We start from the raw sequence: 13,021 nt of genomic DNA, 5'->3' as shown, positions 1-13,021 counted from the left end.
TGTGTGTGTGTGTGTGTGTGTGTGTGTGTGTGTGTGTGTGTGTGTGTGTGTACTGACACTCTATGTGATCTACAGTATATGATTTTTTCGACTAATGGATTCGTTGATTTAATCGCCAGATCTGACAGCTTTGAGCGGTCGTTAAGACTAGAAAAGCACAATATAAATGCAGTCCATTTACCATTTGTAAAGTTGAGTTTCTCCACACAAAAAAATATGCAAAAGCAGCACTTTAAACCCTGTGTTTACCGGAGATGTGCTCATAAGTTTCTCGGAAATAAATCATTCAGCGTGAATAAGCATCAAAGATGACTAATCAACGAAAATCTTAGTCAACTAAGAAAAAAACATTTGACTAATTGACTAAGATGGGGCAGCGCCCCTTTATATATATATATATACTGTCACTGCAACTACTTTGTACAACTGCAGCTAAACTACTACTACTTACTAGTAATAGTAATTGACCTAAAATACTCAACACATTGCACCAATCATTTTTATTTTAGTAAACATGAAGCTTTGATTCAGTAAGGGAAGCAACATCATAAAATATTTAAACAACAAGGGTGAAATTGATTCAAAGAAATCTGCCCAAAACAAATCCAATATGTAAAGATGAGTTATATAAAATCTGTTGAGGATAAAGATTTATTAAAAGATAAAGATGAATTAACTCATTGAATAAAGGCAATAATGCACGTTTCATTTGTCCTTTTGGTTACATTGTTCCCCAGATTTACCCCTTTTCTTATAAAAAGAGTTTTGTAATTCATTTTTGGGAAATTGTTACAAGCCTGTAGGGGAAGTATGAGACTCCCACTTCCATTTCAGGCTTCTGGGTTAACAGCAAAACAATAAAGAACAGGAACTAAGTGCAACAACCTAAACTTACCTATCCAAAATAAGAGAAACCAAAAGATAATTCACCAACCAAATAAAAAAAAAAAACTGGAGAAAAAAAAAGGGTTAAATCGAAATGCTACCCACCTCTACCGAAACTGGGCTGGTACAGTATATGAATGAACATTTTCACAAAGGCAATTCCTGCTGGGAGTAAAGAGAGGAGTGTCCGTGGGAACTGGGAGAAGCTGGCCTTTTAAACCACAGGCTGGGAAGCTGGGACCAATCAATATCGATATTTTTTATATTTGTTTTTTTACCAATTGTTCACCTCAATATTTTCTGTTTCTACAGTACTGCCAACTCCAACTACATCATATCCGTTTCCAGCAAAACAGAGCGAAAGCAGAAAATGTCCAAAATCCATGTTATGTTATCCTTTACAAATGAAATAAATGTTACACTGACTGGTTGACATGTGATGTGCATTCTCAGTCTGAACTAATACCCTTTTTCCACCAAAATGTGCGTGTATATGCGAGTTTTTTAAACACCGGTAAACAAAAGAATTAGCACCATCTACCAGCCAAATGCTGGTAAAATATATAGAAGTGGCTGGTAGATTTGCTTCACCCACCAGCCAAACAAACAATGGTAATCTATTGAGTGGCTGGTCGTTTGATTGGTGGACAAAAAACTTAATTTTGAACCCTGTCGGTGAACCTGCTAAAAATAGCCAATTCCCCATAGCCAGTAGAGGAGTATACCTACCTGTTTTTTTTCCTGGTGTATCATGTTCATGTATCATCAGGTATTGTTAACTTCTCCTGCTGCAGCTCTCCGATATAGTGCACAAAACTGCAAACTCTGCTGAGACAGTAAAGTGTAGTGCCAAAGCTGGTGCTCCAGTTATGGATTCAGACTTTAGGAATCACTGAAAAATGTATTATATAACATATTTACCTTTCATTCCCTCTGGGAAGGTTTGCTGAGCCTGCTTTCCTTTATTTAACACATCCCTGCTGCTGCTTCTTCCATCAGAAATACATTGGTCTGGAAGTTGCTCATGCACTTACAACAGCTTCCATTTTAGGGGTTAAGAGCTGGCTCAAGGTGATCCTGACAGTAGTTTGGGAAGAAGGATTAAGTGGATAAGCCAGTTACAATAGACATAGACAGAGAATCATATTCATTTAACATCACACACTTCCTTGATTATGTAACAGTGTAAGAATATCTGAGAACAGAAATGCTTGTAACATAATTAATGATGAATCCACTCTGTGTAACATATCTTTCTATATAACTCCTTCCTCTGAGTGTTGCACTCTTAGCGTTGCAAAACTGGACTGGACTGCACTGTAGCTATGTAACTTTATGTAACTTTATGTTTAGTCTATATCCATGACGTTCCACTTCCGGGATTGCTCCGTATGTCCCTCATTTTTGGCCGGATGTCCGTTACCTTCCTCTTACTTTGTTTTGGCGTTCTAAACTCCGGTGGATTTCTGAGGACTATGGTTAACTGCTCCTCAGATCTCTGCAGGGTAAATCCAGACAGCTAGCTAGACTATCTGTGTAATCTGAGTTTTCTGTTGCACGACTAAAACTACTTTTGAATGTACACGTTCCACCAAAACAAGTTCTTTCTCAAGGCTATTTTGCAGAGGCACCGGGGCTCCGTCCGGCGCCTAGCATCGCCCAAGACGATTGTGATTGGTTTAAAGAAATGTCAATAAACCAGAGCACATTTTTCTCCCATGATGCTGTATGGACTAGCCAGACCCTCCTCCTCGCTGTGGAGGACGGTCTGGCAATGCGAGACTACTTTGTTACTTTATACACTTATTGACTAGCTCTTTTCTTATTCTTATTTTTACTTTGAAGTTGACTGTGAGCAACTGCAACTAAACAATTCCCCTGAGAGGATGAATAAAGTATTTGTTTTGATTCTGATTCATAGATGAACGACCCCAGCCAACCCAATGATGAAGGCATCACTGCCCTACACAATGCCATCTGCGGCGGCCATTACAATGTGGTGGACTTCCTGGTTCGCATTGGAGCCAATGTCAGCGCACCAGACAGCCACGGCTGGTAAATATCTGCTTCTACAATATTTTTGCCCTAAAACCATGTATCTCCAAATATGGTGATTTGGATTTTGAATGTTTGTGATAAACTGAAAGATGAAGTGTTGAGAAAGTTCTCCTCCTTCTTAAGCTAAATAAAGTCTTTTAAAATAATCTCGGATCACCTAGAAAATGCTAGCCTGGTCCTACCAGACTCTCGTATAATTCATTTGTACAGAGAGTCTGGCCACTCTCCATTGACAAGTGTTAACTTCCTTGAAGGTGGGTACTCTGTTGAAGTTTAAAACTATTGGATCTGCCCAGAGCCACTCTGGTAGCCTGGCTCCGCCCTCCTACGTACTGTCTGGTAGGACCAGGCTAACAAGAGAGGGGAGACGACAACAACTATCGGCTTAGCATCGCTAGCGTTAGCCTTAGCCAACTCCTTCACCACTAACGGAGCGAGCTGGAAAATGTAACTTTTCCCGAACCCCGTGGGGAGGAGGGCTACAACATCATGGCCACCAACAAAACTCAGCAAAGATTGTTCTTGCTCTGGCTTTAACTTCTGGATATTCAGCAGCATTGCCACAACGGACCGCATCTTTCTCCGCCGCCATTACGGAACTATAACTCAAACTAGCGCACGTCACAACCTCAACGTCATCGTTCTCAGCCACTCCCTCTGTTCGCTGATTGGACTGCCAAATATTTGGCCGGAGAAAACTGAAGGACAATGAAAATTGAGCGGAAGTACGTAGTAGGGCAGAGCCAGGCTAAGAAAATGCATTGTCACAAAGCTGAAAACAGGGCTGTGTTTCTCACACCATGAAAAGTTTTTACAGATACACGGTTCTCACAGGACAGCGAGGCTACACACCTGATGATTTTATAGAATATGATGTATTGCTGTAGATTAAACTAGCCAACAGAATATAAACAAGTTCAGATTAGAACAACCTTAAAGGTGGGGCCCGGGTAGCTCAGTTGGTAGAGCGCGCACCCATGTGTAGAGGTTTATTCCTTGATGCAGGGGCCCAGGGTTTGAAACCAACCTGTGGCAATTTTCTGCATGTCTTCCCCCTCTCTCTACCCTTGCATATCTAAGCTGTGCTGATGATTAAAGGCAGAAATGCCCACAAAATAATCTAAAAAAAATAAATAAATAAACTTAAATAGGCTGTACTGGAAATACTGAAAAAAACAGCGACTAAGATTGCCTCTCTATGGCTCTCACAGATCATTCTCCAATACGTGACATACCTACGTCTTTTTGTGGCCACGTGCACTCACATGCAAATGCGGCCGGGCCGGCGTTCGAAACAAAGAACAGAGAAACTCAGATTACAACACAAGATTCAAGATTCAAGATTAACTTTATTGTCCCACATCGTGGGAAATTTGTCTTGGGCACTTAACCCAAGCCATAGTAAAAACAAATAAACACAGCATGTACAAAAAACAGATACTGTACACTACCATACAACAGACCGTACTATGGTCCTGATGGTGTATAAAACCCAACTTGGTGTCATGCAATGCATTAGTTAAACATTACTCAAAATAAATAATAAAATAAATATAAAAAAGAGAGGACTCGGCAAAAGTTTAATTTATCAGCTGGCCCCGATGGTCGCTAAGAAGCATACTCCGTTGCTCTGATTGGTTGTTGGTCTAATAAAATTGCAGTGTCGTCAGAAAATTTTATTACATGATTATTTGGATAAAAACTTCTACACTCTGTGTATAAAGTGAAAAGGACAGGTGAGCTGACACAGCCCTGGGGGGCTTCTGTGCTCAACATTTTAGGTTCAGATAGAGTCCCATTAACGCTGACCTGCTGTCTACAATTGGTTAAGAATGAATGATACCATTTGATAATAAGGGGGTGTACTTTAAAATCATTCAGCCTCTTAATTAACAGATGTGGTTGCAGCGTATTAAAAGCTGAGCTAAAATCAATGAATAGGAGGCGTGCGTATGAGGTAGAATCCTCTAGATGTCTGTTAATACTATGTGTCACAGCAATGATAGGGTCATCTGTGCTTCAGTTACTCTTATATGCAAACTGAAAGGGATCTAAAAGACAACTGACCTCTGTTTTCAAGAAATGTATGATCATTTTCTCAAAACATGTCATCACAAGTGCTACAGGACAGTAGTCATTATTGTCTTTGCAGCTTGCTTTTTTAGGTACTGGAATAATAGTAGAGTTTTTCCAGATGGAGGGAACAGAGTGAATGTCTAGAGACTTCTGGAAGATGGGGCACCATGCCTCTGCCAGCTCTTTGCTGCAAGATTTCAATAGGCGCCCAGAGATGCCATCCGGTCCAGAGGCCTTCCTGGGGCAGATACATGAAAAAAGTCTTTCCACAACATGCTGGTCAATGGAGATTTTCACAGAGTTCAATGCAGGTACACCATCTAGAGCTGCTTTTTGCTCTTGAGAGAAGTCTCTTGTTTTTCGAATCTACAGAAAAAATTATTCAACTCATTTGCTGCAACCTCTGCAATCGGACTTCGGGCAGCTCCCTCGGTAGCTGAGGGGCAGGCGTGTGACTGGGCCACAGAAGCAGGAGCTGGTCCCGTGTGTAGCTCAGGAGCACGGTCGGCATAGTGCCCCGGCCCGCTGGTGTGGAGTGGCATACAAGCCAAACAATTGGGATCACAAGCAGTCCTCTCAGTAAAAACAGTAAAAACAGCACCGTGTTGGGATAAAAACGCCAAAAGTTCATTAGAAGCCACATACAACCACACAAAATGAACAAAAACAATGAGGCAACAGCACGAGGTAGCCCACCAGAGCGCGCCATCCCACACAGACTTTACTCTCTGCTCAGGGCGCCATTATTCCACTATATCTTTACATAGAATAATATTTAGCATAATATTTGCCTGCTGTTATTTTATTGTGCTGAACGCCGAGCACATTGCCTTTAAATAACAACAGCAGTCAAATGCAACATTCACATTAATGCAGGAATTTGAATCCAGAACCATCAAACACCATACACAGGGCACATTTTACTGCAGGACTTTTACTTTTGATACTTTAAGTACATTTTGCTGATAATCAGAGGTGTGGACTCGAGTCATGTGACTTGGACTCGAGTCAGACTCGAGTCATGAATTTGATGACTTCAGACTCGACTCGACAAAATGTACAAGACTTGCAACTCGACTTGGACTTTAACATCAATGACTCGTGACTTCACTTGGACTTGCGCCTTTTGACTCGAGAAGACTTGCTACTTCCCATGAAAACTGGGGAAGAAAATGTTCACACGGCCGCGCCGCTCTGTTTATCTGCATCTGTGAAAAAAATGTGCGCCACCTGTATGCATGCAGAGAGCACGCGCGCTGCCTGCCAATCACTGTAATCCCACGTTGTTTTGAATCGACAGCATCTAAGCAGGCACATTGCAAGACAACCAATGAAGCACAAGCAACAACGCGCCAGTTGGCAAAATGATACCGAAGATAGTTTCGTTTGGCTATAAAAATTATGAGGTAGTCGACAAAAAAAGAGTTGCAATTTGCAAAACATGCAGGCCCTTATTTGATTAATGTCATTGTATAAAAAGAGGTTTAAATAAATACAAATCTTACAGACATACATGATTTGTATAAATTTTATTTCTGTGGTAAGAGGAACTTGAAATGACTCGAAACTAAAATGGTAGGACTTTGGACTCGACTTGAGACTTGTTGGCTTTGACTTGTGACTCGACTCGGGACTTGCCTCATCTTTGACTCGACTTGACTCGGGACTCGAGGGCAAAGACTTGAGACTTACTTGTGACTTGCATAACAATGACTTTGTCCCACCTCTGCTGATAATATTTAGATACTTTTACTTAAGTAATGGTTTGAAATGCAGGGCTTTTACTTGTAGTATAATGTGTTTTTAGTACTTTTACTTTAGTAAAGTATCTTCTTCCACCAATGCCTCCCTCATTGTCTTTGGCCTCCTCTGAAGGTTTTGTGTAATTCAGTACATAAATGGTGCCATGTTAAGTTAAGCCAGTGGTTTCCAAACTTTTTCCGCAGGACCCCCGTTTTGTAGATAACAATATTTTCATTTTGTAGATCGAATTGTGGTCACCACAACATATTTTTTTTTGCCTTTGTTGTGGTAGTTGAGGTGTTTGGTGTCGCTTCATCGTCTGCTTTACGCTAAACATGGCAGTCCTTTCACAGACCTGTCCATGTTTTGCTAGCAGTGCAGCATCCATCATGTATTCATATTTAGCGTCGTTGTCATGGAACCACTGAGTTAGGCAAATAAAATAATAAAAAACATTGTGGCGTTAGTTAAGGCTGCACCATATGAGGAAAATATGCAATAACGTTGTTGAATATCATGATAATGACACTACTACATTGAATGGAATATAAAAGGCAGCACTAAAAAGAATGACAGTTACATTTTCTTACGCCATATGTCGATACGATGGGTTTATTGCGGCACTTGATATTGCGGCACTTGATATTGCGACGATGATAAAAAATCGCCGGTACTCCTACATGTGTTAACTGCTGTTGTTTGGCCCCCAGGACGCCGCTGCATTGTGCAGCCTCGTGTAACGACCGTCCTCTGTGTGAGTTTCTGGTGAGGAACGGAGCTGCTGTCATGGCCATGACGGAGAGCGACGGCGCTACCGCCTCCCAGAAGTGTGATCCTTACGCTGTCGGGTTTGAGGAATGTGAGAACTTCCTTAGAGGTGAGGCATTACGCCAACACACACACACAAACATGCACACACCCTATGACACTGTCCTATTAAATGCTAAAAGTCAAACATAATAGAATGAATCATAAAATGACACCATTTGACAGTTGCTCTGACCTTTGCTCTTTTAGCTGTTTTAAATGTTAAATGTGATGGGTTTGAGCTTAGTCTTCCATCAGTAACTCGCACACATGCACATGATGTAGCTGATGCTGAAATACCCATCGTAAAACTCAAGTTTACATGTATGGCTCTTGGCCAATATTGTCATTCAAAATAACTTAAGGGAATAGATGCACACACACGCTGTGATGTATAAAAATGAACTTGACGTGAGAATGTCTTGTCTGGCTCTGTAACGTGGCGAATTCTAACTGAAAAGTGCCAAAACTCACCAAAAGTTTCCACTTAAGTTACTGTCTTGTTTGTAACACCAGGTGTGGAGGTTGCCATGGGGATGGAGAACAGCGGGGTGCTGTATGCTTTGTGGAGCTACCCGGCTCAGGCAGCTGACGAGCTGAGCTTCAGAGAGGGAGACATGGTCACCATCCTGCAGAAAGCTGAAGGCTCGGACTGGTGGTGGGCCTCGCTCTGCGGCAGGGAGGGCTTAGTTCCAAACAACTACTTTGGGGTAAGATAGCAATTTCGCCAAAGAATTCCTGCAGGGTTGTCAATTAACAAACAGCCCATTTGTGTGATGTCCTGTTGTGTTCTTTAACCCCCCCAATGTAGCACAAGTAGACTTTGTATTTCACGACTACTGTTGTACGTCAAATCGTTTATAGATCTCGACTTTTCCGACCGCACTTGAAGGCAGCTTAATTTCACAGGAGAGAGAGAAAGAAAAGAGAAGAGTGAGACATAGCGTGTGCTTTGTTGTTGCAGGAAACATTCAGCTGTTACACAAACTCCCAGGCAGTCCAGTGCTTGGGCATTTTTTTCCCACTCACAGTGTATTAAAACTTTCTTGTGGCAGTGATAGAGGCAGTGATGTTTCCTGTTTCCTGTACGCCGCCTCAAAACACACTGACTAGTCTGGTCTCAGGTTACATGATTGGCCACCGCAGCGTGACGTCGGGTTGCGTTTCTCCGAAAGTTGAGTCAGTCTTAGTCTATATCCACAACGTTCCACTTCCGGGATTGCTCAGTTGCCGACATTACACATGCTCATTAAGGCCGGATTATCTGTTGCCTTGGGCTTTCTTTGTGTTGGTGTTCTAAACTCTGGTGGATTTCTGAGGACTATGGTTAACTGCTCCTCAGATCTCTGCAGGGTAAATCCAGACAGCTAGCTAGACTATCTGTCCAATCTGAGTTTTCTGTTGCACGACTAAAACTACTTTTGAACGTACACATGTTCCACCAAAACGAGTTCCTTACTGAGGCTATTTTGCAATAAACATGAATGTTAATGTTTTTTTTAATTTTTTCCCCCCCCAGCTTTTCCCAAAGGTTCGACCCAAATCTCTCTGCTAAGTGGTCTCTTGATGATGGTCAAACTGGTGCAGAGGACTGCCTCAGAAACTGTGCTTTACAGCTTCAAACTGTTGTTTGACTGGACTGCATCTGTAGCATGAAAAGGCTGCAACGCTGCAGGACATGACAAATGGTTTTGATCTGTCAGTCGAGGAGAGTTGGAGAAGTCTCAGTATTCATTTTGGCTTCACTGACAATCTTTCTAGAAGACATCGTTTGTACTGGCTCTGCTGTAGGATTTGTTTTTCTGGTAAAAGCTACAACTCTGTACTGTGCTAAACCTCTTCTGTAAAGCTATGGCTGTCTATCCAAAGGTGACAAAAGGGCCATATTCCCTACTGTTTTTACTCAGCTGTGTTCCAGTCACACACTGACATTTCTGACTCATCGGCTGGTTAGTAACCCCAATGCTCACAGTGGCTGTTTGTGTTCAGTCCACTCATCAGTGAGGTCAATGTAACTGTATGCTGTCAACAAACATGAGCCATGATTGCTCAATTTAAAAAAGGGCCGCCTCCGTCAGAGCATTATCAACCTGGTCATTACTGGAGCAGAGCTGTCTGCTGCTACATCCAAGTGTAAAGTGAAAGAGAGTGGTCAGGAGTTGATATTGAGCTTTTATTTCTGTTACAATATTTCTAAAATGTACTCTTTGTACATATCACTGTTTTTGCAAATAGTTTATGTGATGGAGCCTGTGATTTTTACAAGCCAAAATCGTTAGACATTCTACCAATGTGGGTCTAGTCTTTATGTAGGATGTGGGTCCTTCATGCTGCCTTTATAAGTGGAAATCGCGGGGCGGGGGGGGGGGGTCAGGACCTACCCCATCTGAGGGTTGCCCCCCCCCCCCTTAAAAATAAACCATGCTGTGTGTTGTAAATACTATAATGATATATACTTATCTCGGTTGACTTCAGCCGATAAAAGGTGACTGTGAGCCGGGTACAGAGCAATCTCCCACAAAAGCGACTGAAAGTCTTACAAATGTTTATCACTCATAAAAGTCTCCTCTATAACATATAAATTGAATATTGAGTATTGAAAAATACTGAAATCTGTGATGCCAATTTCCCATTGCAGCCCATGTTAAGGAGAGACACTACAGGTGAATAGGGAACATATTTTAACCACAAACCTTCCCCAGTTCACTTTTTATGTGACAGAGGAGACTTTTATGAGACTAGATCAGTTGAAAGAGTTTCTGTTGCAGTTTGTGTGGGGTCATGTTGCACAATGCCTGTGCTACTAGTCAAGATTTTAAAAATATGTAGTTTGGGTCAAAACATAAGTAGTACATGCTATAGTAGTCTATATCTACGACGTTCCACTTCCAGGATTACTCCGGTGCCGCCGGAAATTCCTTTGGATGTCCCTCTTTTCGGCTGGATGTCCATCACCTTCCTCTTTCTTTCTGTTGGTATTTTAAACTCCTGTGGATTTATTAGGACTATGGTTAAGGCCGGCAACACTCTGGCTGCGTGGCGTGAGCGTGTCAGCTGTGTGGTGTGTCCGTTTTTATTTCAGCTCCCATGTTAACAGGTTAGAGCTTGCACACTGCCTGCGTGACACGCACGTCTCAGGCGCAGCTCGAACCGCACCAAAAACGTGTGCATGCTAGAAATAGAACCGACGCCTATTTTTCACGCGACATGGAAGCGTTTCCAGGCAAAATAGAATACGAAAAGATGTTTATATGTAATTTTGACACAAATACATATTAATACATGACATTTTGAAAGTTTGAAAGTCTCTAGGTTTTGACATAAATGCAGATATAAATGTAATTTAAAAAAATAATAATAAATAATTATCGATTTTCAAATATTGCACCTGTCAATACAGAATGAAATATTCTGTAGCCTATTTTTGCCATCTATACTGCCGACGTTGTCTTTGCTGTAATCAAATCAGTATATATTTATGTTTAACATGAAGTATACTACTGCTTGAGTGCATTTTATCAATGGGAAACATACATGTGTACAGACAAGGCTAGCAGCAGCAGACACGTTTCTGGTGTGCAAAGACATAGATCCAGAGAAAATCCATGCAGCCGCCACGCAACTGACACGCAACAGAAATGCCACACTCACGCCACGCAGCCAGTGTGTAGCCGGTCTAACTGCTCCTCAGATCTCTGCAGGGTAAATCCAGACAGCTAGCTAGACTATCTGTCCAATTGGAGTTTTCTCTTGCACGACTAAAACTACTTTTGAACGTACACAAACACCAAAACGTACACCAAACATACACCAAAACAAGTTCCTTCCCGAGGCTATTTTGCAGAGGCACCGGGGGTCCGTCCGGCGCACCGCCCAAAACGGTTGTGATTGGTTTAAAGAAATGCCAATAAACCAGAGCACGTTTTTCTCTTATCCAGGAATGCTGTGTGGACTAGCCAGACCCTCCTTCGCAGCGCTGTGGAGTAAGGTCTATACAAGGACAATTTTGGCTGTAATTGAGAAATTGTATGTTTATAGCCCCCTGAACTGTAGGATGAAATGTACGCCCATGGCTGCCTTTATAAATTAATGTCTTTGGAAGAGAACGTTTGTCTATGACAATAAAGTGGTCTTTTTTGTGGATGTGTGTGTATTTCCAGTGGTAGATTGAATGTTTGGCGATGCATTTGTTTTCTTGTTTTATTCAGTTTTCCGTGTAACACTAGTTGCTATACTGCTGTGCACTTACAACCTGTAATCCCCTCCCAAGGGACACACAGCGACCAAATGTTGAAATACTCAATAAATACATGAGTCACATATTTTTGGTTTCCATTGAAATGGTTTGTTACAGTCATGTGTTTGTGGCTTCAAAATAAGGAACGTGAAATGTCCTCTACTGAACAGCAGATGACACTGTCTGATCAGATATATATTCAGCACTCTCAGAACATTTACATTTTGTTAATACCAGCAAATATAAAGTCATATATAGTAAAAGACCATTTATCTTCATCTTGTCTGCTATGCTGTGCGTTATACTAAACCTTGTAAGTACTTTGTTTCTTCTTTGAAGTTATATTTATTCTCGTGTTCTTTCTCCCGCTCCCCTTCTTTTGCCCCCAAGCGACTACTGTGATTCTTAATGAATCAATTAGCTGCACTATTATGCACAAGGGTGATTAAAAAAAAAACTACACTCATGATTAATATTGTTTTAATTAAGCCTGACTGAAAACCTTTTGATCTGCAGACTATCTTTACCCCACTGGTGTTAAGACAACCCCAACGCCTGTATGCTTCATCACAACCCTAACCCTGAGGAAGATAAGTGCCAACAGTGTTTGAACAGTGTTTTGACTGCTGTTTCATGTTTTTCTTTATGTTAAATTGTATGTAGATTATAAAATCATATGGTGATGATGAGGATGATAATGATGAGGATGACATACACTCAGACACATACACAATGTTCTCCCAAACACTGGCGAGCTAATGCAGTGTGTTCAGGTTTTCTGTTGAATAATTCAGATGATTTAAGAGGACTGAACTGTCCACTGAAACTCAGCAGCATGCGTAATGTTTGGCTGAAACAGATCTCTTCTTGGTCTTGACTATGGCGAAGAAAAAGGAGCATACACTGCAAAATGCCAATATTAAGTCTCATCTTTATTCATAAAACACATTTCATCAACAACTCAACCAAGGAGGTGAGATAATGCGACTTATGCCGCTATAATTTTACTCAGCAGGTTTCTAGGAAGAAAACACAAACATGAAGAGAGGATGAATAATAGGAGCCATTTCTTCAGCATGGGTGTTATTATTTGCATGGAGAGAATTACATTTCTTTCATTTTCATCATTCGTTTTTCCCTATTTTCTGTAAAGTAACGCTTTGGTTTAGATGATTAAAAAAAAGATGAGTCGCAGTCATTTAAATCAGTGGTTCC

General features: G+C 41.3%; 1 protein-coding gene across 2 annotated transcripts in view; it reads left to right on the top strand.

The window, feature by feature from the left end:
• The window catches only part of ppp1r13l (protein phosphatase 1, regulatory subunit 13 like), a 31,225-nt gene extending 20,840 nt beyond the window's left edge, over nt 1-10,385 (top strand). For both annotated transcript variants that reach the window (XM_031286992.2, XM_036001427.1), the window contains exons 10-13: nt 2,807-2,940; nt 7,473-7,639; nt 8,086-8,279; nt 9,089-10,385. In XM_031286992.2, coding sequence (XP_031142852.1) covers nt 2,807-2,940; nt 7,473-7,639; nt 8,086-8,279; nt 9,089-9,124 — 531 coding nt within the window. In that variant the 3' untranslated portion in view covers nt 9,125-10,385. The remainder of the gene's footprint in view (nt 1-2,806; nt 2,941-7,472; nt 7,640-8,085; nt 8,280-9,088) is intronic.
• Nucleotides 10,386-13,021: the final 2,636 nt, after the last annotated feature.

The sequence above is a fragment of the Sander lucioperca genome, chromosome 5, assembly GCF_008315115.2.
Source record: "Sander lucioperca isolate FBNREF2018 chromosome 5, SLUC_FBN_1.2, whole genome shotgun sequence".
In the NCBI taxonomy this organism is placed as follows: Eukaryota; Metazoa; Chordata; class Actinopteri; order Perciformes; family Percidae; genus Sander; species Sander lucioperca.
The sequence above is the reverse complement of the archived record's forward strand: the minus strand, read 5'-3'. Positions and strand labels throughout refer to the sequence as shown.